This window comes from Eubalaena glacialis, chromosome 20 (assembly GCF_028564815.1).
Source record: "Eubalaena glacialis isolate mEubGla1 chromosome 20, mEubGla1.1.hap2.+ XY, whole genome shotgun sequence".
NCBI lineage: Eukaryota > Metazoa > Chordata > Mammalia > Artiodactyla > Balaenidae > Eubalaena > Eubalaena glacialis.
Window position 1 is genome coordinate 35,073,654 of NC_083735.1, and position 25,689 is coordinate 35,099,342.

Below are 25,689 nucleotides of genomic sequence, written 5' to 3' on the forward strand. Positions count from 1 at the left end.
AAATGCCTCAGGAGTCAACCATGCGCGTCACACTGACCTACAACCACAATATAAAAGCATCCCGTTGAGACCCCCTCATCTATAATGCATAGTGTAGTTGGCAAGAGACAGGGAAGGAGAAAGCGATATTGTCAACATGAGCTTTTACAGGTTTATGTTTTAAACCGATAGTTGGCTTACTCAAGTTGAAAACTGCGCAGTACTGAAATAAGTTATATTTCCAGGGGGGATGTGGAAACGTGTGGCAGAACCGAGGCTTAATCGGCATCTTCTTCCACGGCGCACGCCTGACTCAGGAGCACCTGTCTTTAGACACCGACCCCAAATGCTCCTTGGGTCAGAAGCAGAGCGACCAGCTGGGCTGCCCCCTCACGGCCAGGAGCTCACGGGCACCGTTCCACCAGCAGGCCCTTAGCGGATAAAGAGCCACATCAAAGTCAGACTTCACTAAGACATTTAAATAAAGCATGCGTTCTCCACAAAACGCGTACATGTTCTTCTAAAGCTTTCAAGGGATACAAAACGTGTTACATAGCTCCAGCTCCTTGACAAGGGACCACAATGACTGCACCTATTCTAGAAAACGCCAGAGTTCCAGAGACACAAAAGTAAGTCCCAGGAGCATACCCCAAGTTAATGGTAACCTACTGGCTTTTTTTCAGGGAGTGGTGATGGTATCTCTTCTAATCATTAGATTAGATATCTTGCATTTTGGATGAAGAGTGAGATAATGAAAACGTGTTATTTACATGATTAGCAGGAAGAAGCACTGATTTGATTTTAAGTGCTAAAAAAGTAAGGTGAATGAGAATTCTGATTATTAACCCCTGGAGTAAAACGTGTACACTGTGGACAGGAATTCATGTTGATATGTATTTATACACGTCTATAATATAGTTTGGTTCAGTACATTTAGAGTATAAGCCTATAGTGTTATTCAGTTTACTTCATTTAGGGAACAAAAATGGTTAGTGAAAGATTAAGTTTAATCTATCTAATTTCCCATTCTAATGATTTTCTGTTAGCTACTTCTGGTGCTCAATTTTAAAAGACTACATAATGCTATAAAAATATCTCTTGTGAGATAGTGGGTGAATGCACCCTCCAGAACTTCCTATGCCTCAAAAAATATAATTTAAACAAATTTGACTATAATCTCCAAAGTACCATGTGATGGCCTACTGCCTACAATTCTACCAGAGGTCTTTTATGCTGTTCTCTCCTTGCTATGTTTGTAATACTCCCCCTCCCCCCAAAAATGCTTGGCTTTCTCTTGCATAGAATCAAATCAAACAGGAGAACCTGTACTGTGTGACAAATGGAGAAGATAGTAGAGCGGCCTTCCATTTGGCATGTATGCTAGACTCCTACATTACAGTACACAACCATAATTCTGGGCAAATAGACTAATATTACAATGCTTAAATTATCATCGGGATTGGTGGTAGATGATGATGGTCTGATACTGTGGGTACAATCCATATTAAAACAAAACCTAAACATGCTTCCTAGCACTCTTAATAGAAGCTAATCAGAGCCATGTTAAGAATCACATACCTGCTCCATACACTTAGCTACTTAACAATATAATAAGCCATCCAGGTCTATCTCAGCAGGAAACAGTAGTCATCACACCACAGAAAGTCTCCTAACAGTTCCAGTAGAAACCAATACATCCCCAGGCAGGTCACATTAACAGGACGGTGAAGACACATGTTTCTTCCTAAAGCTACAGCTTTAAAAAAAAATACAAGGAGGAAGGAGTTACATCTGAAGACATTCTAGCTAGAAAATCTGCTAATGACTGATGGGGTTAGATCCCACTGTGTTACAGCCTAAGGGAGTGGGTAAGAAGCCAACATGTTTCTTAAAGTCACATGAGGTATTCTGCCCCCTCCCTCTACCCCCACCATATTTCGAGGGCACCCAGTTATTACCAAAGTCTTTCAATAGGTAAATGTCACAGACGGCGGCTGGGAGGGACCTGTGAGGAGATCGGGTGACACTGAGCTCTGCTCCTGAAGCTTCCCCTGCACACATCAAACCTCCGAGTCTCCAGCATAATCATCTACATCTCCAGCCCCAGAGTTCTGTGATCCCATGATTCCATTATTCCATTTTTAAACCTGTGGAGTGGGAGTGTTTCTGAGTACCCTGCTCACACAGATGGTGGTGGGAAGAATCTCAAGAATATACCGCATGTAGTAAATGCCCATTTCACTACGTAATCACCCCCTTCACATCTCATATGAGCAGAGATGATGTTATCTTACAGACAGCCACAAAAAGACAAGTGAATAATGGCAGCACAGCATCAGCATACATATGTGTAAGGAACATGAAAGAAGAAATTCTTCCCAATTACATACACCTGAGGCTCTGAACGAGCTAAGGATGTAGTGTAATAGGACCAGGTCTGCCCTCCACGTATTAGGGGGAAAGCAGGGAAGGGAAGGCAAGAGGACCTATCTGAACGATAAAATCACACACACTGTCTCTGTATTCCTGATGTTCTAAAAATACACTGCACTGACAAGTCATTTGTCAAGGCAACCTTTCTGAGACTAAAACACGATCAATGTGCCAACCAACACTTCTCCACTATCATTTCATTTTGAGCCCTGCTTCACCCTTGTCTTCCACAAACTGGCTCTTTAGCAAACTGACCCACGCCACAATCTTAATATCTGGAGTTCAGATACCACCCCTCTCACCTGATTATCTTAGAGCCATTTTATGCACCGTACTTTCTCAGTTTGTCACTGCACATTAGACGCTGGCAAAGACTGTACCAAATTTCATTATCCTAACATACAACTGTCAATACGCTTGAACGTGGTATCTCTTTACCTTGGTCTCCTTGGCAGAAAACTCTGAGGAGTTGGAAATTTTCATAGACTTTGACCGGTGTGACTGCCGCCGGATGGAATCCTCCCGGGAATATTTCACAGAGCCTGAGGTCCTCACCCGCACCTTGCTGGCACTCTGAACACTGTTCACGCCAATCATTTCGCAGGCTGACTGGGGAAGGGGCTTGGAGAAATACAAAGGCACTTTCCAGCCGCTGCAAGGCTCTAATGCTGGAGGAGCTCTGCCGGGCCGCGCCTGAGCAGCTCAGAGCTCCGAGATCGCCTTAGCCCAGGAAACACCAGGCTGCTTCCTCCAGCGTCTTCAACTACCCTGCTCGCAGAGAGTCTGATTGTTCCAGGCACAGCTCACGTCACTGGCTGCGAACAGGAAAAAAAGCAACCCCAGCCCTGCTACTCGTCTCTCTGTTACACACACACACACACACACACACACACACCCCATATTCACACACTGGAACAAATGGCAATTGGCCAGGCAAGCAATTCATTAACATTCCAAATAGCAACACTATTTCTCTTGTGATTGTGCAGCAAGCTCAGTAATGTCAACAACAAAATAGACCACAAATAAAAGTCTCAAGTAATCTGTTAGGCACTACGTGGGGTGGGAACAGAGATACATTTTCAAAAAGAAAAAAAAAATACGATGGGCATCAAAAGGCTCAGTCAATTCCAAGCAAGGAAAAGGATGACAGCCACAAAGCCATCCCAATGAGCATTTATTTTCCTCTCCCCTTCCTGTTCCAGGCCACACATCGTTTAACAGTAATTCAAATTGCATTGCCTTCTGAAGAACTAAATGTTTCTTACAGCCTCAGACTACTACAGCCAGACGTTTAACCAGGAATGTGGTCAGCCCGTATGAGAAATCCAGAATAAAGATGGTATGTCACCTCCCTCTCATACTGAAAACTTAAAAAAAAAAAAAAAAAAAAAAAATCAATCGGTTAGCACATGTTAGCTTTAAATACGGCTTAGAGTGAGACACAGAAAGCCAACTCTGACCAAGAAGGAGCAAGAAGCTCTTCCAAGAGCTAGAAATGCTCTGTCGGCACAAGAATGCATGCAGCGCCCTGAGTGAGAATCACACATTGGAAGCTAACAGAAGACCCGAGAATTTCAGTTCCTGACATGTGAAGTTCTGAGTATAATACTCAGGATTGCAATACCTCACTTGTCTGGAATCCCGGGGGTACAGGGGGTCAGTCACAGAAGCCTCCAGATAAAGGAGGGCTTAGTGTTAATATAAATACAATTTTAAAATAGTTTGTAAAATGCCAATCCGGAAGACAGTGCTGCCTCAACCGACCCCACTCCTCAAATCTGATCTTTTCCTTGATGACTCAGGATTATAAACTTCGTACAGTACAAGGCACAGCTCCTGAGCATATTCAGGAACGTGGGCTGTCTCCTCTGCTGACAGTGAGCCTGGCAGGTGATGCTTGGACTTGGGCTGGGCTGCACCCCACGTCGGGGGCTCCCTCCTACCTCCTCTGGCCTCTCCACTTCCCATCTCCTACCCTTGAAGCCTGTGATGCTTCAACTCTGCTATGAGCGAAACAAAGACATTAGAGAACTTTGGTAGAGCCTGGTCTAAAATGATAATAGATAATCGCTTCTGGATGATCCTGGAGATCTCCTCTCCTTTAAGAATGCAGAGTTTAGAGTCTATGACATCATTTTTGGCTACTTTAAGGTAAACTTTCCTCTCTTCCCAGGTAATCTGAAGCTACTGAACCTTTTAAATTAAAAAAATTCTTCAGTGACTTTATATTTTACAAAGCATGTTCCAAAGACATAAAAAATGATGATAAAGTCGCTCGTTTAGAACATGCATAATTCTAACTTAAGCATATGGTGATTCTATAGGCCAGTATCTCCATTTAATACAAATAAGCCTGAGGTAGAACCCATGAAGGAACTAGCAGCAGAGCCAAGATAAAAATTCAAAAAGTACTAGTGGAAGACACGAGACCCTGCTTCAACGTGTCAGAAACAGGGAACATGCTGTAAAAGCAGCACATCGTTTGGGTATTTGCCAGGCAGAATAATGAGGAGTTAGAACACACCTCCTGATGAACTTAATTTCCTTTTCCCTACCAAAAAGCTTACATAAAAAGAATGAATATCATGTGCTGCCATGTACAGAAATGGAATCTGATATACAACCTGATTTCTGGGACATTTAGCAGAAATAGCCTATCTTTACCCAAATACGTTGTCTTTATCCAAAGACTGCCCAGCTGGTATTATTCCTCCTGTAATGTCATTCCTAATAACAGCTTTCACCTGTTTAACACCTTATACTTTACAGCAGTAGCACAGGTTATCTCATTTGGGTTCTCAACTTGACAACTTTGTGAGGGGGTCGAGGTGAGTGGGGATTGTAGAACCCCCTCTTCATAGGCAGCAGAAGTCAGTTCGGGAGGTGACGGCAGAGCCGCATTCAAATCCTCACTTTGAGCCACACCACAAACCACGCAGTTTCCTCATACTGTTCCCAGCACTCTCATATCGGGACAGAGTGAAGAGCACAGAGCCATGCCTCCACAGGGTCAGGATGAACAACACAGGGGGCACGTGAGGAAGCTGGCGGGGACCCCTAGCACTCAGGACCCCTGGGTGCTCTGACCCAACCCTACCAACCTGAACTCAGTCCCACTTCTTCCCAGCACCACCGTCCCCTTCAGTCAGGCCTGTGTCTTCATTCCCTAGGACTGCAGCTCTCACTCAACCTGCACGCGCAACACATGCTTGCCCGCTTGCCGAGGCTCTCCTGAATGGTCCCCGCTGGTGTCCTCCCGCCGGGCACTCTCTTGCTGTACCCTGATCCTGGCTTTCACCATTCAGGGTTCAGCTGAAATGTTACCTTTTCCAAGGGACCTGCTCTGGCCACCCTCCTAAAACAGCCCCTCCCCCTACCCCAGTCACTCTCCATCATGACTGCCATCTCCTGTCTGCAGGGCATCCCTGGCTGTCTGAAGTCCTCCGCGTCGCACAGCCTAAACAGCATCTGCAGAGAGCAGGAACTCAATGACTACTTGTCAAATAAACTCCTTAAATATACAGGAAGTTTCCCTTCTCTATTGTATTTCATGTCATTTTCTTTTTAAGAAAATTCAGCATAATTTTTTTTCTGAAAAATGACTACAGTTAATGCAAAATGAACTTCTTTCCTAAAGGTAAAATAGAGCATGCAGTGAATTTTAAGTTTCCTTCCCACACTAGTTTCCCAGTCCCTTTGCCCAGAAACAAGCAATATTGCCAGATTCCTATGCATCCTTCCAGACAGTCTATCCATGGACACTGTGTGTATGTGTGAGTGTGTGTATGTATCCTTTTTCTTCTTATGGGCTATAAATGAAAGCATGATATATATTCTTTCTGTTTCTTGTTTTTCCTTACCATCAAGATCATTCTACTTTAGCACACATAAATCTACCTCACTCTGATTCATCGCTACACAGTATTCCAGCATACAGATGTATCAGGGTCTTATTACTGGACATGTAGTTTGCAGTCCTTTGCTCCATAAATAAGGATGCAGTGAATATGCCTGTAATGTAGCACACCTTAAATAACATTTAAACAATATGGTTTTCCAATTGTTTTCTGAATATGTCTAATTTTCCTCCCCTTACATTTACATCACCCACAGTTGTGGTGTTAGGTACATATGGGGTTCACAACTAGATTCAATATTTAATGATGGCCCCGTCCTGCCCCGCCCTGCTCTGAGAAGGCTTGACCGTTTTTAGACATCAGCCAGCCTGTGCAGAGGAGCCTGCTTGCTATAAAATAGAGGCAGGCCTCCTGGAGAGCAGCAGCTGTTTAAGGTACAAAATAACTTTTCATAAAAGCTTTAGCAGAAAATAAAGGTGACTTCCATATCAAATAGAAATTGTAGGAGAAATTTAATTACGCAAATTAACTGGAAGGCTGGGAATCCATACTTCACTTTCTGATGCTTTCTCTTACTGAAGATACTATTTGGTACACAAGCCCTAACAAGTTTCTAAAAAGTGTCCCAGTTAATGGTCAAAAGAAAAACTCTCTAAATCTCTCAAAAGGCAGAGTCCCAGAGAACTGAACCCCATCTAATACATTGCTCACGTGTGCCTACCAGGTGCCAGGGATACGTACAGCACCAATACCGTAAGGCCCTAACATGCAGCTGGCACACAGTTGGGGGTGGGAGGCGGGGTCAGCAGGAAATTCTGCCACAATTACAATGGTGAGTACCTTCTGGATACCCATGAACTAAAGACTTGCAGAACTCCAGTGAGATAGTTGGGAGGACGACAGTGGCTTCTAGGTAGGTGCGTCCTTCCTCTTTATAAAGCTGGGACGAAGTGAGAGAGTGGCATGGACTTATATACACTATCAAATGTAAAATAGATAGCTAGTGGGAAGCAGCCGCATAGCACAGGGAGATCAGCTTAGTGTTTCGTGACCACCTAGAGGGGTGGGATAGGGAGGGTGGGAGGGAGATGCAAGAGGGAGGGGATATGGGGATATATGTATATGTATAGCTGATTCACTTTGTTATACAGCAGAAACTAACACACCATTGTAAAGCAATTATACTCCAAAAAAGATGTTAAAAAAAAACCAAAAAACCCACTGTGGAACCATTAGCAGAAAAGGCTGAAGACGGAGTTAAGCACTCTGGAGAGAAGCCAAAGCGGTAATGAATTCTAAATATCAACTGTCCAGAGGTACAATTAAAACAGTAGGGGAGGGAAGAGAGGCGTGAGATGCAAGAGGAAACCAGCTTCAGTTTATTTTCAAAACAGAATGATGGCCGTAAAAGGATCTCATGGCTCTCCTAAGTTCTTTAGGTCACACTGGCTTGTATGGAACAGAGTAAAGTGAGCGAATATGACCTGGGAGTCAGTCACATGGCCCATCTTCAAGAGGCTGGTGCTACTGTCACAAAGGTGCTAATAAACGATTTCTTTTCTAGGCCGTTCATTTGCACTTAATCTCATTGGGAGAGCTGGAAGGAACCTTAGAAATAATCACCTTCAGTCTCTTCATTTTATAGATGAAGATTCCTGAGACCCAAGAAACATGAAGTGGCTTGTCCAGGGCCTCATAACTAAGTGACAGAACTGAGACTTGCATCCAGGTTTCCTAATTTCCAATAGAAGCTGTTTTTCTCCTGTGCTATTTGCTTCTTGAAGCTAAACATTCCACAACCACATATCTTTTCACACTGCATTAAGGCTTAAAATGGTTACCTTGAAATCCAATATGAGGAGACTGACTCCAGAAGTGAATGGAGGCCAGCCACTCATGTAATAACTGCAGAGAGGAGGTTTGAAAAATCAACTCTGCCAACAGCTTAGGAACAGTCTGGGGGGCCAGAAAAATGTGTGGAAGCTTCCTGCCCCTAACATGGCAGGAGTGAGGTAGGTATCGTTCCATTCTCTGGGTACTATTCCTTTCCATATAGCAACATGATCACAAAATTAGTCAACCTTCCAGAGAACAATATCTACTTTACCACAGTCATTGAGAGTACATACAAACAACAAATGGTTTTAAATAATAAAAAGAGATAAATTAGATAAAAAGTAACTCCCTGCTTTTTTCCTGTCTTCTTCCAGGCTTTCCCAGCTGATCCTTTTCTAATCTGAGGACCAATTTTGAACCCCAGCAGAGGGTGGCAGCCATCTAGCGCTCCACATGGCAGGACTAGATCCTAATCCCCAGGTGGTCCAGCCACATGACACCTCATGCAGGCTCCCCTACCTCTGTTCTGTGATAAGAGTCTGAGCCAGAACCCTGTTGCCACGTGTCACCAATCTACCACCTTAATGGATTAGACACCTCACAGACTACTTCCCAAAACAGAACTCATACAGCTTCTCTCAGAATACATACTGGACCTGCTCTCTGGTCCCTTATCATCCCAGCCTGAGGAGCTAGTTTCACAACCCATTCCCTTTGTCCACTAATCCTTTTCATAAAGGTCTGATAAGGCTTATCTTTACCCATCTCAGGTGGACACAAAAGTGAAAAGTTTTGGCTAGCCATGGGGCTAAAGATTTCCTTCATTCATAAGTCATTATCTGCAATGTAAACTAAGCCCAATTTTAATGAACAATCACTGTCTTTGGTAATTGGCAGTTGAAGGTCAAAGTTGCCTTTGACTGGTTCAACCCACGAGGATGCGCTGCTTCCCTCCATCGGCCCTCAGCCTCGCCTGTATATTCGCAGGCTTTAGTTCCATCTGTTCCTTAAACACACAAAGGAACAGGATGGGAAAAAAATCTTTAAATAGAACCTTCTTACATTTAAAATTAAATAACATTCTTGCTGGGGGGAGGGGGAAGCGGGGGGAGAAACCACCCTGTAAGCATGAAATAGTTCCAAACTTGAAACAAACATTATTTATCCCTCATAAACCAAATCCAGTCATGTAAGACATTTAGACAAGAGTCATATATTAGACTTGCTATTTAGAAGCCCAGAAACACAGAAGGAAAACTGCATCTTTGTGTTCATGAGACATAATTCTGTGTAACTGACACTGCCACATTCAGCTCAGACCTTTTCAAACCATCACATGGAAAAGCAACACAGAACTTTGTCTTGAAGTCACTAGACCTTCTGGAGGGGCAGAAAACCTCTCATGTACCACTAAGACACTAAAACCTTCTTCTGTGCCGGAAGAAGGTCCTCTTCATTCTATCCCAAAGTACATACAAAATGCAGATACAGAAGTGGTATCATTTCAGAGCTCCCAGAGCTGTTCTTCTAGCTGTTGGAGGAGGTCATCAAGAGGACACGTCCACCGGTTGACCCTGGAGCCGGACCTGGGCACCTGGAGGCTCCTCACCCAGCCCCCGCCCTCAGAATGTGCGTTCCGCTTGCCTTCCCTGTGCTAGGAGCTGCCCAAGGACGCGGCCTTGAGACAGTAAGGTGGTGTTGGGACCATCTGGATGGCCTACCCGACTGGAACCCAGTTAAGGCTGCTTATAAACTTTAAGACCCTGGGGGCAGGTGCAGGGATCCGCTGTGTCTCAGACGCCCAAGACAAGCCTCGTAAATTCCCTTGCGTATTAAACCTGCCACCTACCAGTCCGGAGTGACTGCCTCTTTCTTCGGTCTCTCATTGCCCTCCTCATATGGGGCCAGGTTGTGAACTAACACCAGTGAGTAAACCAGTAATTACAGATGGGATGGTAAGTGCTGAGAAAATATTCTGTTCCAGAAGCCAATCCAATAAACCCGCCCATAATAATCTCATTTAGTGTCAATTCAACAAATATCCCCTAAGTGCCTAAGTCATGCCAGGCACACTGTCCAGAAGGAAATAAAACGGTCAGATATCGCTGCCCTCGTGGAGCTTCACGCCAAAGACAAATTATTCCCTAAGCAAGAAACGATGCCAATTACAGTACATGACTGTACTTGCATTTTTTCCAAAAAAAGATGATTTGTACAGAGAGAGCACCAGTTTTTGCTGCCTCACTTTCATTTATCAGAAAGTCCTCTAAACCCACAAATTTTCATTTCCCATTTCTTTGATTAGTTCACTTGGTAGTCTGGGTCACTTATCAGTTTCTATCTGTACTTAATAATTTCAAATCATATTTATAATTTCACCAAAAATGGTCACCACTTGGTGTTACGTAAGAGTAACTATAAGCTCTGTAGTGCAAAAGACAAAACACCTGTTTAATTCTGTTCACCACTATGATTTCCCTCGTTTGTCATGTCAGGCACTAAGAACAGAATATTAAATAAAACCAGACAGATTCCTGCTCCCACTGAGCTTACACTGAGATAGACATCAACTAAAGAACCATTCACTGAAAATAATCAAATAATCACACAAGCAAATGTAAAACAGTAATGTGCCACTATGAGGTACTCTGTGTCTCCACGGGTTCTGACCTAGTCAAAAAAAAAAAAAAAAAAACTAAACAAACAAAACCAATAGATTTCTACTTAATACTCTCTGCCTCATCCAAATTTCAATGTGGCCAAGACTGTAACGGTGGCTTCACCAAGGTTAATAGCACTTAAGGTGGCAGAAAAGTGCAATGGTTCTGAGCCAAACAGACCTGTGTTTACATCTTGGCTTTGTCATTGACTGAATGTATGACTTTGGGTAAGTTACTTAAATTTTCTAAATCTCAATGAAAAATGGGGGAAACATGACTCAATGGACATTTGTTGATTTCACGCTACTCACCAAGAACTTCCTACTTTAGGGGAAACTCCCACTGTGTGCTGGAGTGGGGACAAATAGTCCCTGTAAGTTAGCAGCGAAGGCCATGTGACCTAAGCCAGCCACTTGATGCTGCCAAGGGAGTGACACAGACACAGGGTCAGAGCATCCCTGTTGCAGGAGTGGTGGCAGCTATAGGGTCCTCACCACACCTTTCCCATGGAAGCCACTTGGCATTTCCTCTGCTGTCAACCTTCCTTGGTGGGAATCTATTTTCCTACTATGATTCTTAAAGAGCCTCCCCCTCCAGTTTGTGAGCTACCTGATGACTTTCCAATAAATTCCTTTACCCTTCAGTTATCCAGGGTCAGTTTCCATTTATTTTGTAGCCAAGAATCCTGGCTATAAGAAATGACATTATTGGAGACAGTGGAGAGGAAACACAGATGAAGCACTTAGCATAGCATCTGATATGTAAGTGGCATATTTGTGATAATTGGGTAGTAAAGCTAGATCCCAATATGCTATAAGACTTGTGATTTTGAGATCTGAAAATACTCCTGTCCAAGTTTCATGAAACAAACAATAAAGTAGCTCAAGTTAGAGCTTCACTTCAGTAACAAAGATTAAGAAGATCCTGGTTCCTATTTAAGCCTGAGTGGCCAAACATAAATAATCGTCAATAAAACGTTCGTGTTTCCTGTGCCTTAAACATCTATCCATCACTCCTACCCCAACCCCACTCCACGCAGCTGTGTCTGCTCATCTGTTCCCACTACCACAGTGCTCCCCAAGTCTCCGGAGAAAACATTCTGCACAATGCAAATTAATTAGAAAGTGAGGTTCCTTCTCTAGATGAAATCTTTCCTTTCTTACTTAGATAATAAATTAAAATTATTCTGATAAATGAAATGGTTTTCAACTTAGCAGTGCTCATTCAAGGGATCCTCAGCGCTGGCCAAGTATGTGCTAGAAATTTATAGTAGCATTTTTATGGGGGATGCTAACTATTAGATGTTAAAAACAGTCCAATACACATTTTTATGTAAGAGGAACCAATAAATGGAAACACAGAATCTAAGGCAAATAGCATTCAAAAGGGATCAGAGCTAGGCTTTCAATTCTCAAATTTTCTAGGGACAAAACCACTACTAAGAAGACTAAAAATCTCTAGCAGAAGGAAAAAACCTCCTTACAAAGAAGAGCAACAACCAAGGGCTGATGAGAGCTAGTATGACAGTGAGATTGAGATCCCAACTTGGGTTGACAATCTAAAGTAAATCTTAATGTCTCTTAGAGGAAGCTGCAGACACACAGTCATTGACACCTGACAGCCCCAAATAAGCCTGGCAGACAGGAAAGTGCAAGCGTGAGGTAAAAAAGTAAGAGGTCAACAGCATCTTTCACGCCTCCTGCTCTAATATGTTAGAAACACAACTGGGTAAGATATCAAATACCTTAAAAACACACTATTAGTCCCCTTCCACGTACTTTAGAAGACCCAGAGGGATTTCACAGAACTAATGGGCAACTTCTGTCTATTCTCTTGTAGGGGGCATTTTTACTAAGTAATCATTGATATGTACAAAATAACATATAAAATACATAAAACACATTTTGTATACATACAAACCACACAAAAACACATAAAAACATAAAAGTAATGTTCATGCAACATATTAAACTAATAATAATACAAAGTAAACACCCTTCAAACCGCCACCCCCAATATGTGAAATAGAATATAACAGGGCCATTAAAGCTTCCTGGGGTCCCATTCCACCTGTTTTGCTCTTCCTCCATCTAAACGCTCTGGAAAACAATTTGGCATTATCTTGTAAAGTAGAATTTGTCACCTTATGACCTGGCAGTTCTTCTCCGAGGACTATACTCTAGAAAAACTCTTACATATATGCTCCAGGAGATGAGTTCAAAAACTGTCATTGTTTGTAACAGGAAAGCATGGGAAACCCTTCAAATGGTTAAATTAATTATGGTAACTTTGTACAACACAACAGCATATCTTCCTATTGTGAGGGAAAGTGTAAGGAACATTCCTGGTGGACACTGTGCTGGGCTGCTCAGAGGGCCCCTCAGGAAGGAAGGACCCATCAGCCTCAGCTGTCAGCCCCTTTGAGAGCTGCCCAGAACTGAGGAAAGCCACCTGGCCCGAATGAACTGCCCCAGGAGACGACCTGCTGGCGAGAATGGGTGGATGGCTCCCTGGTTCCCCTCACGCACTGCAGGACAGCTCTGAAGGGACACCTTTCTGCTTCAGACCTCTGCCGAGGCAGCGGAGGCCTCTGGGGAGACTGCATCACAGCCCAGCTTCTTTTCCTCTCTCCTCCAAAGTGCACCCCACCTCTCCTGGGTACCATCTGGAGACCACTCCCCAACATACTCCCTATGAGTTAATATGTAACTCAGAGTTTGCTGCCCAGGGATCTTTACTCAGGCCCTCACTTACCTCACTTACCTTACTCTTGTAATCCTTAGGATAAGCCCTACTAGGTAGATACTGTTAATCTCACTTTAGAGATGGGTTTCAGAGAAGTTAGCTAAATTGCCTAAAGTCATTCAGCTGAAATCAGGACTTGAATCAATGTTGACTCTACTAGTTTCCTAAAAGCTATGCTCTTACTATTACTCTGTGGGGCCTGAGCTTAGCTTGTCTTTGTATACATTCCTAGAAGCAAAGAGAAGTGCATTTCTTTTTTTAATTATTAGCACCTTTAATTATTATTTATTTATTTATTTTTATTTTTTTGGCTGTGTTGGGTCTTCGTTTCTGTGCGAGGGCTTCCTCTAGCTGCGGCAAGCGGGGGCCACTCTTCATCGCGGTGTGTGGGCCTCTCACTATCGTGGCCTCTCTTGTTGTGGAGCACAGGCTCCAGATGCGCAGGCTCAGTAGTTGTGGCTCACGGGCCTAGTTGCTCCGTGGCATGTGGGATCTTCCCAGACCAGGGCTCGAACCCGTGTCCCCTGCATTAGCAGGCAGATTCTCAACCACTGCGCCACCAGGGAAGCACCAAGTGCATTTCTTTTAAAGTATTCTTTGATTCAAGTCCTAATTGTAACTTTCTCCCAGAATTATCAAGGTTTTACAATATATTACAGCATATATTTATTTTACTATATATTTATATATTTATTTATCTTACTATATATTTACATTTTACTATATAGTTATATAAAATACTATATATTTACTATATATTACAGTATAAATATATTTTACTATATATTACAGTAATACAGCATCACAATCGCTCACCAAGTCATGATGAGTCTACTGGTTTACAAACATAAGGTTAAATGAGAAATATTTAATTTTTATTGAGCTAGCTCTGAGAAATCTGGCTCCACCACCTTTAATCATTCTGACCAGGATAAGGGAGAGCTGCTCAGCCTCAAATCACACCATCGCTAGTTATGGGGGAAAGTTTAGGGCAGTACTGTCCAAAAGAAATGTAATGAAAGGCGCATATATAATTTAAATTTTTCTAGTAACCTTATTAAAATGAGTAAAAAGAAAACCGGTGAAATTAACCTTTAATAACATATTTTAGTTAACCCGACATTATCTAAAACATTATCATTTCAACATGTATAAAATTTGTAATAAATAAAAATCCTTTTTGTATACTAAGTCTTTGAAATCTGGTGTGTGTTTTACACTCACAAGCATCTCAGTTTCGACTCATCACGTACTGAGTACTCAGCACAGGTACAGAAGGAAGAGTTGGAAACAAAGGGCTAAGGATGAGATATGAGAATTTCCAGTATTTCTACTCTCCACTCCTTTCCAGGCAACAATAAAAGTACTTGACATTCAGTAAGACTTGTCATAAAAAATTTTCTCTCAAATATGAAGCCTGTCTCCTTGATGATCTATTTAAACAAGAGAGAATTTTCATTTATTTATATTACTGAGGTCTGAGGTCCATCATGGACCAAGACATCATTTCTTTGCCATCAGCAGACTTGGGAACATTTTGTCATCTCATAGTATTAGCATTATTAAAAAAAAAAAAAAACCCTCTTAAATGGAGGGTTCCAAGAAAGAAACAAGGTACCTTCTCTCTTCCTTCATCTTAAAATCCCCAGAATGTCCCAAAGCTCTGCCTCTGATGGTCTGAATAACCTCCAGCAAGTCTCAATTTTTTAGGGACCTGCATTCCTCATCTATGAAGTATGGGTGTTGAATGAGAAATCTCTATAGTTCCTTCCAGAACCAACATTTTGTGACTACATGGCAGAGTGTGATGAACAAACTGTCTTCTGAAAAGCAACCAAAAATTCATTTCATTGTTGTATTGCTTTTTCCTGAGAAAAAGTTGCACATTATTTACCTATCAGTGTTAAACTAAATATTGGTCCCCAAAGTCTACATCCTAATCCCTGGATTAGGAGATTTTTATGTTCCTCTGTAAATATGTTACCTTACGTGGCAAAAGAGAATTAGAAGGTGTGATTACGTTAAGGACTTTGAGGTGGGGAGACTACCCTGGGTTATCTTGGTGGGCACAGTGGAACCACAAGTGTTCTTAGAGAGATGTAGGAGGTCAGAGTCAGAGGACATGTAACAACAGAAGCAGAGCTTACCACATTTGTGTTTTTTTAAGACACTAAATTTATGGTAATTTGTTACAGCAGCAACAGGAAGCTAATACACCTAATATATCATGTTAGTATCATCCCAGATGGCATGTCATGTGCCTTCTTTATTAGGAGTAGATGTACTGATTTCTAACTAATCTTCCTATTTCATTAGGGTTGAAAGGTTTTATGTTGGTTCTTATATGTGAGAACAATAACAGTATATAAGTTTCAATAAAAATAGCACTTCCTCTTTCTAGAAAATATGCAGAAATATTAAAATTTTAAATTACCATTAATGAAGATAGCAAGTCTATATTAAAACCAAGGCATCTAAGAGCATCTGAAGATCCACTCCCCCCCTCCAAAAAAAAATCTCACTCAAACAGGCTCCTCAGGAAATGGATAAAAAGATTATCTGGTACAGCAGAGATATCCTGTTGTCAATCAAAATCCCTTTTCTTCTCCATGATACAGGGTTGTTGCTGGGAAGATCCAAAGACTGTTCCCAGCCCCATCTGCAGCTAGACGCCTGCCAACAGAGTGTGAGTGATGGAACCTATGCCACCTGCAGTCCAGGTCCTTCAAGAACCACTGCCCCCTCCATGCTCCTTCTCCTTTTACAAGCCAGACACAGAACAATTAAGATGTCTCTGGGCATGATGAAGGCACAGAATGCAAAGAGGCTGCTATGTTTCTGTGGAGACCTACTCACCAGGAATGTGTGCCTCCGACAACTGGATAGGCAAGAAATACATCTCTATTGTGTCTGAGCCACGATGCAACTTGGGATCATTTGCTATAGCAATTTAGCCCACTCAGACTGATACATCTATTTACATTTAAGAAAGGAGACCCAACATTTGGTTGTTGAGTTTACTTCCATGGTGACAAATTCACGGTATGTGGTAAAAATTGTAGCTTTGTGTGTAGTGAACTGACTAATCTTCTACTCACTGGGTCAGTTACTCTATATGAAGGACAGTTTCCTCAGAAAATGTTTGCTGAGATGTTTATAATTCCTGGTAAAGATTTAAGGTAGTGTCAGTACTACTGGGCAATATATGATTATAAGAGAAAAATAAAAGGAATTCAAACAGTGTGAAAGGTAAATTTGTCATAAACTTTTAGATAGGCATACTGAGATACAGAATGGTTGTGCGGTAAGACAGGGAAAAAGTGATATGTGGTGTATTTTAATTATTTCCATTATTTAAATCAAAGTTCATTAGGGTTCTTCCCAGTACTACAGATCGCACAAATTGTAAGGAGACCTTAAAAAACAAAAATCAAGCTATAGATTTTGCTCTAGTTCCCTCCTTTCTTTACTAAGCCCATTGGCAAATGGTTAACTTTTCCTACTTATTTCTACGAATAAAATTTTCCCCACAGGCAGTTAATCAACAACCAGATTCCTGGAAAACTGTGATAATGTGAGGCTTCCTCACTTGCAAAGGCATTTGATGGAATCTTGCTTGAGTCAAATGTGCTTCATTTTCCTAGGCCAAGAATTAGAGAAATGGGACCTGAAATCAACCACCATCTTTCTGGGCTCTCATATTAACATTAAACATAATATATCTGGGCTTCCCTGGGGGTGCAGTGTTTGAGAATCCACCTGCCAATGCAGGGGACACAGGTTCGTGCCCTGGTCCAGGAAGACCCCACATGCCACGGAGCAACTAAGCCCGTGCACCACAAATACTGAGCCTGCGCTCTAGAGCCTGCAAGCCACAACTACTGAGCCCAGGTGCCACAACTCCTGAAGCCCACGTGCCTAGAGCCTCTGCTCCTCAACAAGAAAAGCCACCACAATGAGAAGCCTGTGCACTGCAATGAAGAGTAACCCACGCTCGCCACAACTAGAGAAATCCCACGTGCAGCAACGAAGACCCAGCGCAGCCAAACATAAATTAATTAATTTTTTTAAAAAGAAAATTGTATATAATATATCTTCTAAACACAAAAAACAGGGGGGACCTTCAAGACGGCAGAGGAGTAAGACATGGAGATCACCTTCCTCCCCACAAATACATCAAAAATACATCTACATGGGGAACAACTCCTACAGAACGCCTACTGAATGCTGGCAGAAGACCTCAGACTTCCCAAAAGGCAAGAAACTCCCCACGTACCTGGGTAGGGCAAAAGAAAAAAGAACAAACAGAGACAAAAGAATAGTGATGGGACCTGAACCTCTGGGAGGGAGCTGTGAAGGAGGAAAAGTTTCCACGCACTAGGAAGCCCCTTCACTGGTGGAAAAAGGGGGGTGGGCGGGGGGGGGGGGGGAAGCTTCGGAGCCACGGAGGAGAGCTCAGCAACAGGGGTGCAGAGGGCAAAGCAGAGAGATTCCCGCACAGAGGATCGGTGCTGACCAGCACTCACCAGCCCGAGAGGCTTGTCTGCTCACCCGCCGGGGTGGGCGGGGGCTGGGAGCTGAGGCTTGGGTTTCAGAGGTCAGATCCCAGGGAGAGGACTGGGGTTGGCTGTGGGAACACAGCCTGAAGGGAGCTAGTGCGCCACAGCTAAATGGGAGGGAGTCCGGGAAAAAGTCTGGACCTGCCTAAGAGGCAAGAGACCATTGCTGCTGGGAGCAGGAGGAGAGGGGATTCCTTCTCCGACTGCCCATAGAAGGGAAAGCACCATCTAAACCAGCTCCAGAGACGGGCGCGAGCCATGGCTATCAGGTCGGACCCCAGAGACGGGCATGAACCGCTAACACTGCTGCTGCAGCCACCAAGAAGCCTGTGTGCAAGCACAAGTCACTATCCATAACCACCCCGGGAGCCTGTACAGCCCGCCACTGCCAGGGTCCCGTGATCCAAGGACAACTTCCCCGGGAGAACACACGGCGTGCCTCAGGATGTTGCAATGTCACGCCGGCCACTGACACCGCAGGCTCGCCCTGCATTCCAATTATAACTACTGTAGTCCTCCCTCCCCCTGGCATGAGTGAGCCAGAGCCCCCAGTCAGCCGCTGCTTTAACCCAACCCTGTCTGGGTGGGAACAGAAACCTGAGGGCAACCTACACACAGAGGTCAGGGCAAAACCAAAGCTGAACCCCAAGAGGCGTGCAAACAAATAAGAGAAAGGGAAATTTCTCTGTGCAGACTCAGGAGCAGTGGATTAAATCCCCACAATCAACTTGATGTACCCTGCAGCTGTGGAATACCTGAATAGTAAAAGAATCATAACAAATTGAGGCAATGGATTTCGGAGCAACCGTAGACTTAGGGTTTGCTGTCTGTGACTGACTTCTTTCTGATTTTTATGTTTATCTTAGTATACTTTTTAGTGCTTGTTATCACTGGTGGATTTGTTTCTTGGTTTGGTTGCTCTCTTCCTTTTTTTTCTTTTATTACTTTTTAATTTTTTTATTTAAATAACTTAAAAAATTTTTTTATTTTATTTCATTTTTTAATTGTTTTTCCTTTCGTATTTTCTCCCTTTTCTTCTGAGCTGTGGGGCTGAGAGGCTCTGGGTGCTCCGGCCTGATGTCAGGTCTGAGCCTCTAAGGTGGGAGAGCCGAGTTCAGAACACGGGACCACCAGAGACCCCTCCGGCCCCACGTACTATCAATCGGCAAGAGCTCACCCAGAGATCTCCGTCTCAACACTAAGACCCAACTCCACCCAACGGCCAGAAAGCTCCAGTGCTGGATGTCCCATGCCAAACAACTAGCAAGACAGGAACACAACCCCATCCATTAGCAGAGAGGCTGCCTAAAATCATACTAACTTCACAGACACTCCAAAACACACCACCACATGCAGCCCTGCCAACCAGAAAGACAAGAAGCAGCCCCACCCACCAGAACACAGGCACCAGTCCCCTCCACCAGGAAGCCTACACAACCCACTGAACCAACCTTACCCACTGGGGGCAGACAGCAAAAAAAAACGGGAACTACAAACCTGCAGCCTGCGAAACAGAGACCCCAAACACAGTAAGTTAAGCAAAATGAGAAGACAGAGGAATATGAAACAGATGAAGGAGCAAGGTTAAAACGCACCAGACCAAACAAATGAAGAGGAAATAGGCAGTCTACTTGAAAAAGAATTCAGAGTAATGATAGTAAAGATGATCCAAAATCTTGGAAATAGAATGGAGAAAATACAAGACACGTTTAACAAGGACCTACAAAAATTAAAGAGCAAACAAACAGTGATGAACAACACAGTACATGAAATTAAAAATTCTCTAGAAGGAATCAATAGCAGAATAACTGAGGCAGTAGAAATGGATAAGTGGCCTGGAAGATAAAATAGTGGAAATAATTACCACAGAGCATAATAAAGAAAAAAGAATGAAAAGAATTAAAGACAGTCTCAGAGACCTCTGGGACAACATTAAACACACCAACAATTGAATTACAGGGGTCCCAGAAGAAGAAAGGAAAAAGAAAGGGACTGAGAAAATAATTGAAGAGATTATAGTTGAAAACTTCCCTAACATGGGAAAGGAACTAGTCAATCAAGCCCAGGAAGCACAGAGAGTCCCATACAGGATAAACCCAAAGAGAAACACGCTGAGACACATATTAATCAAACTGACAAAAATTAAATACAAAGAAAAAATATTAAAAGCAGCAAGGGAAAAGCAACAAACAACATACAAGGGAATCCCCATAAAGTAAACAGCTGATCTTTCAGCAGAAACTCCGCAAGCCAGAAAGGAGTAGCAGGACATATTTAAAGTGATGAAAGGGAAAAACCTACAACCAAGATTACTCTACCCAGCAAGGATCTCATCCAGATTCGACAGAGAAATTAAAACCTTTAAGGACAAGCAAAAGTTAAGAGAATTCAGCACCACCAAACCAGCTGTACAACAAATGCTAAAGGAACTTCTCTAGGCAGGAAACACAAGAGGAGGAAAAGACCCACAATAACAAACCCAAAACAATTAAGAAAATGGTAATAGGAACATACATATTGATCACTACCTGAAATGTAAATGGATGAAATGCTCCCACCAAAAGACATAGACTGGCTGAATAGATACAAAAACAAGACCCATATACATGCTGTCTAAAAGAGACCCACTTCAGACCTAGGGACACATACAGACTGAAAGTGAGGGGATGGAAAAAGATATTCCATGCAAATGGAAATCAAAAGAGCTGGAGTAGCAATTCTCATATTAGACAAAATAGACTTTAAAATAAAGACTATTACAAGAGACAAAGAAGAACACTACATAACGATCAAGGGATCAATCCAAGAAGAAGATATAACAATTGTAAATAGTTATGCACCCAACATAGGAGCACCACAATACATAGGCAAATGCTAACAGCCATAAAAGGGGAAATCGACAGTAACACAATCATAGTAGGGGACTTAAACACCCCACTTTCACCAATGGACAGATCATCCAAAATGAAAATAAATAAGGAAACACAAGCTTTAAATGACACATTAAACAAGATGGACTTAATTGATATTTATAAGACATTCCATCCAAAAACAACAGAATACCCTTTCTTCTCAACTGCTCATGGAACATTCTCCAGGACAGAATATATCTTGTGTCACAAATCAAGCCTTGGTAAGTTAGAGAAAATTGAAATCATATCAAGTATCTTTTCCAACCACAATGCTATGAGACTACATATGAATCTCAGGAAAAAATCTGTAAAAAATACAAACACATGGAGGCTAAACAATACACTACTAAATAACCAAGAGATCACTGAAGAAATCAAAGAGGACATCAAAAAATACCTAGAAACAAATGACAATGAAAACATGAAGACCCAAAACCTATGGGATGCAGCAAAAGCAGTTCTAAGAGGGAAGTTTATAGCAATACAGTCCTAACTCAAGAAACAAGAAAAATATCACATAAACAACCTAAACTTATACCTAAAGCAATCAGAGAAAAAAGAGCAAAAAATCCCCAAAGTTAGCAGAAGGAAAGAAGTCATAAAGACCAAATCAGAAATAAATGAAAAAGAAATGAAGGAAACAATAGCAAAGATCAATAAAACTAAAAGCTGGTTCTTTGAGAAGATAAACAAAATTAATAAACCACTAGCCAGACACATCAAGAAAGAAAGGGAGAAGACTCAAATCAACAGAAGTAGAAATGAACAAGGAGAAGTAACAACTGACACTGCACAAATACAAAGAATCATGAGAGATTACTACAAGCAACTCTATGCCAATAAAATGGACAACCTGGAAGAAATGGACAAATTCTTAGAAAAGCACAACCTTCCAAGACTGAACCAGAAAGAAATAGAAAATATGAACAGACCAATCACAAGCACTGAAATTGAAACTGTGATTAAAAATCTTCCAACAAACAAAGCCCAAGACCAGATGGCTTCACAGGCGAATTCTATCAAACATTAAGAAGAGCTAACACCTACCCTTCTAAAACTCTTCCAAAATATAGCAGAGGGAGGAACACCCCCAAACTCATTCTACGAGGCCATCGTCACCTTGATACCAAAACCAGACAACGATGTCACAAGAAAAGAAAACTACAGACCAATATCACTAATGAACATAGATGCAAAAATCCTCAACAAAATACTAGCAAACAGAATCCAACAGCCCATTAAAAGGCTCATACACCATGATCAAGTGGGGTTTATCCCAGGAATGCAAGGATCCTTCAATATATGCAAATCAATCAATGTCATACACAATATTAACAAATTGAAGGAGAAAAACCATATGATCATCTCAATAGATGCAGAAAAAGCTTTCAACAAAATTCAACACTAATTTATGATAGAAACTCTCCAGAAAGTAGGCATAGACGGAACTTACCTCAACATAATAAAGGCCATATATGACAAACCCACAGCTAACATCATTCTCAATGGTGAAAAACTGAAACCATTTCCTCTAAAATCAGGAACAAGATAAGGATGCCCACTCTCACCACTATTATTCAACATAGTTTTGGAAGTTTTAGCCACAGCAATCAGAAAATAAAAGGAAATAAAAGGAATCCAAATTGGAAAAGAAGAAGTAAAACTGTCACTGTTTTCAGATGGCATGATACTATACATAGAGAATCCGAAAGATGCTACCAGAAAACTACTAGAGCTAATCAATGAATTTGGTAAAGTAGCAGGATACAAAATTAATGCACAAAAATCTCTTGCACTCCTATACACTAATGGTGGAAAATCAGAAAGAGAAATTAAGGAAACACTCCCATTTACCACTGCAACAAAAAGAATAAAATACCTAGGAATAAACCTACCAAAGGAGACAAAAGACCTGTATGCAGAAAACTGTAAGACACTGATGAAAAAATTAAAGATGATACACACAGATGGAGAGACATACCATGTTCTTGGCATGGAAAAATCAACATTGTGTAAATGACTATACTACCCAAAGCAATCTACAGATTCCATGCAATCCCTATCAAACTACCAATGGCATTCTTCACATAACTAGAACAAAAACTTTCACAATTTGTATGGAAACACAAAAGACCCCGAATAGCCAGAGCAATTTTGAGAAAGTAAAACAGAGCTGGAGGAATCAGGCTCCCAGACTTCAGACTATACTACAAAGCTACAGTAATCAAGACAGTATGGTACTGGCACAAAAACAGAAATATAGATCAGTGGAACAGGATAGAAAGCCCAGAGATAAACCCATGCAAATATGGTCACCTTATCTTTGATAAAGGAGGCAAGAATATACAATGGAGAAAGGACAGCCTCTTCAATAAGTGGTGCTGGGAAAACTGGACAGCTACATGTGAAAGAATGAAATTAGAACTCTTCCTAACACCATACACAAAAATAAACTCCAAATGGATTAAAGACCTAAATGTAAGGCCAGACACTATAAAACTCTTAGAGGAAAACATAGGCAGAACACTCTATGACATAAATCACAGCAAGATCTTTTTGATCCACCTCCTAGAGTAATGGAAATAAAAACAAAAATAAACAAATGGGACCCAATGAAACTTAAAAGCTTTTGCACAGCAAAGGAAAACATAAACAAGACGAAGAGACAACCCTCAGAATGGGAGAAAATATTTGCAAATGAAGCAACTGACAAAGGATTAATCTCCAAAATATACAAGCAGCTCATGAAGCTCAGTATCAAAAAAACAAACAACGCAATCCAAAAATGGGCAGAAGACCTAAATAGACATTTCTCCAAAGAAGATATACAGATTGCCCAGAAACACATGAAAGGATGCTCAACATCACTAATCATTAGAGAAATGCAAATCAAAACTACGATGAGGTATCACCTCACACCAGTCAGAATGGCCATCATCAAAAAGAGAGGGTGTGGAGAAAAGGGAACCCTTTCTGGAGAGGGTGTGGAGAGGGTGTGGAGAAAAGGGAACCCTCTTGCACTGTTGGTGGGAATGTAAATTGATACAGCCACTATGGAGAACAGTATAGAGGTTCCTTAAAAAACTAAAAATAGAACCACCATACAACCCAGCAATCTCACTACTGGGCATATACCCTGAGAAAACCACAATTCAAAAAGAGTCATGTACCACAATGTTCACTGCAGCTCTATTTACAATAGTCAGGACATGGAAGCAGGCTAAGTGTCCACTGACAGATGAATGGATAAAGAAGATGTGGCACATATATACAATGGAATATTACTCAGCCATAAAAAGAAATGAAATTGAGTTATTTGTAGTGAGGTGGATGGACCTAGAGTCTGTCATACAGAGTGAAGTAAGTCAGAAAAAGAAAAACAAATACCGTATGCGAACACATATATATGGAATCTTAAAAAAAAGGTTCTGATGAACCTAGGGGCAGGACAGGAATAAAGACACAGACGTAGAGAATGGACTTGAGCACACGGGGAGGGGGAAGGGTAAGCTGGGACGAAGTGAGGGAGTGGCATGGACATATATACACTACCAAATGTAAAATAGATAGCTAGTGGGAAGCAGCCGCATAGCACAGGGAGATCAGCTCGGTGCTTTGTGACCACCTAGAGGGGTGGGATAGGGAGGGTGGGAGGGAGACGCAAGAGGGAGGGGATATGAGGATATATGTATACATATAGCTGATTCACTTTGTTATACAGCAGAAACTAACAGAACATTGGAAAGTAATTATACCCAATGAAGATGTTAAAAAAATAAAAAATAAAAAATGAAAACATAAGGACAAAAAACAGATAACAATGCAGCAACTCTCCGTGTTTCCCTTTGGAAACAGATTTCTTAATTTAAGCACTTAATTAGATATAATATAAAAGGTACCTAAAATCCAAGAATTCATTATAGGCTCTTAGAAGTATGACTATTTTATAGATTCTCATGGATGAGTCATCAAAAGAGTATATATTTATACTAATAATAGGGAACATGCTGTAGTTTCTAGAGCATGGTTGTTTTCTTTTAGATCAAGCTCTGAAAGATACGAAACACCTCATAAACAGTATGAACATTGCTTAAAGGCTATATCCCACACTTATCACCTTAAACCTTTCTGCTACACTTGTGAAAATCAGCAGTTTGCTTTGGAAGCTAACCATCAGCAGAAGCACAGCTTGGTCATTTAGCCTTCCCCCTGCAGGCCTGAAAGACGGAATGACAGCTTCTAGGTCTGTAATTATATCAATAGATGTAGTTACCTGTTTATAAATTATCTGAACTCTGGAGCATAAAGACTTAAAGAAACTTCATTGTATAAAAAAGAATGTTTTTTTTTTTTAAATTGGGGTGTAGTTGCTTCACAGTGTTGTGTTAGTTTCTGCTGTAGAGAAAAGCGAATGAGCTATACGTATACATATATCCAAAGGCTCATTTCCCCATCAAAAAACAAACGAAAAAAAAAACAAAAACAGACTAGATACATAATACGATGCAGAAAAGGCAGTTTCATTTTTATTTAAGCGGAAAACAAGGCCAAAAAGTTAAATAATTTTCCCGAGACACCAAAACAAGGGCATGAACAGGATCAGAAGATGCTTGCCTTTTCTGTCTTTCCCTCTGCCTATGTCTGAGGAAACAGTAGAACAGAAAGGGTGCTGGACTGAGACTCAGAACACCTGAGTGAAGCTGCA

The 25,689-nt window shown here is 41.7% G+C and overlaps 1 protein-coding gene across 9 annotated transcripts in view; it reads right to left on the reverse strand.

Annotated features, from left to right (window-relative positions):
* The window catches only part of PSD3 (pleckstrin and Sec7 domain containing 3), a 545,202-nt gene that overhangs the window by 170,547 nt on the left and 348,966 nt on the right, over window positions 1-25,689 (reverse strand). Inside the window, exon 1 of one of the 9 annotated variants that reach the window (XM_061177521.1) lies at window positions 2,851-3,229. The exons of the other annotated variants lie outside the window; for them this stretch is intronic. Within the exon in view, the coding sequence (XP_061033504.1) occupies window positions 2,851-3,009 (159 nt within the window). The 5' untranslated portion in view covers window positions 3,010-3,229. Of the gene's footprint in view, window positions 1-2,850; window positions 3,230-25,689 lie in introns of those variants that run through there. 9 annotated transcript variants of the gene reach the window in all.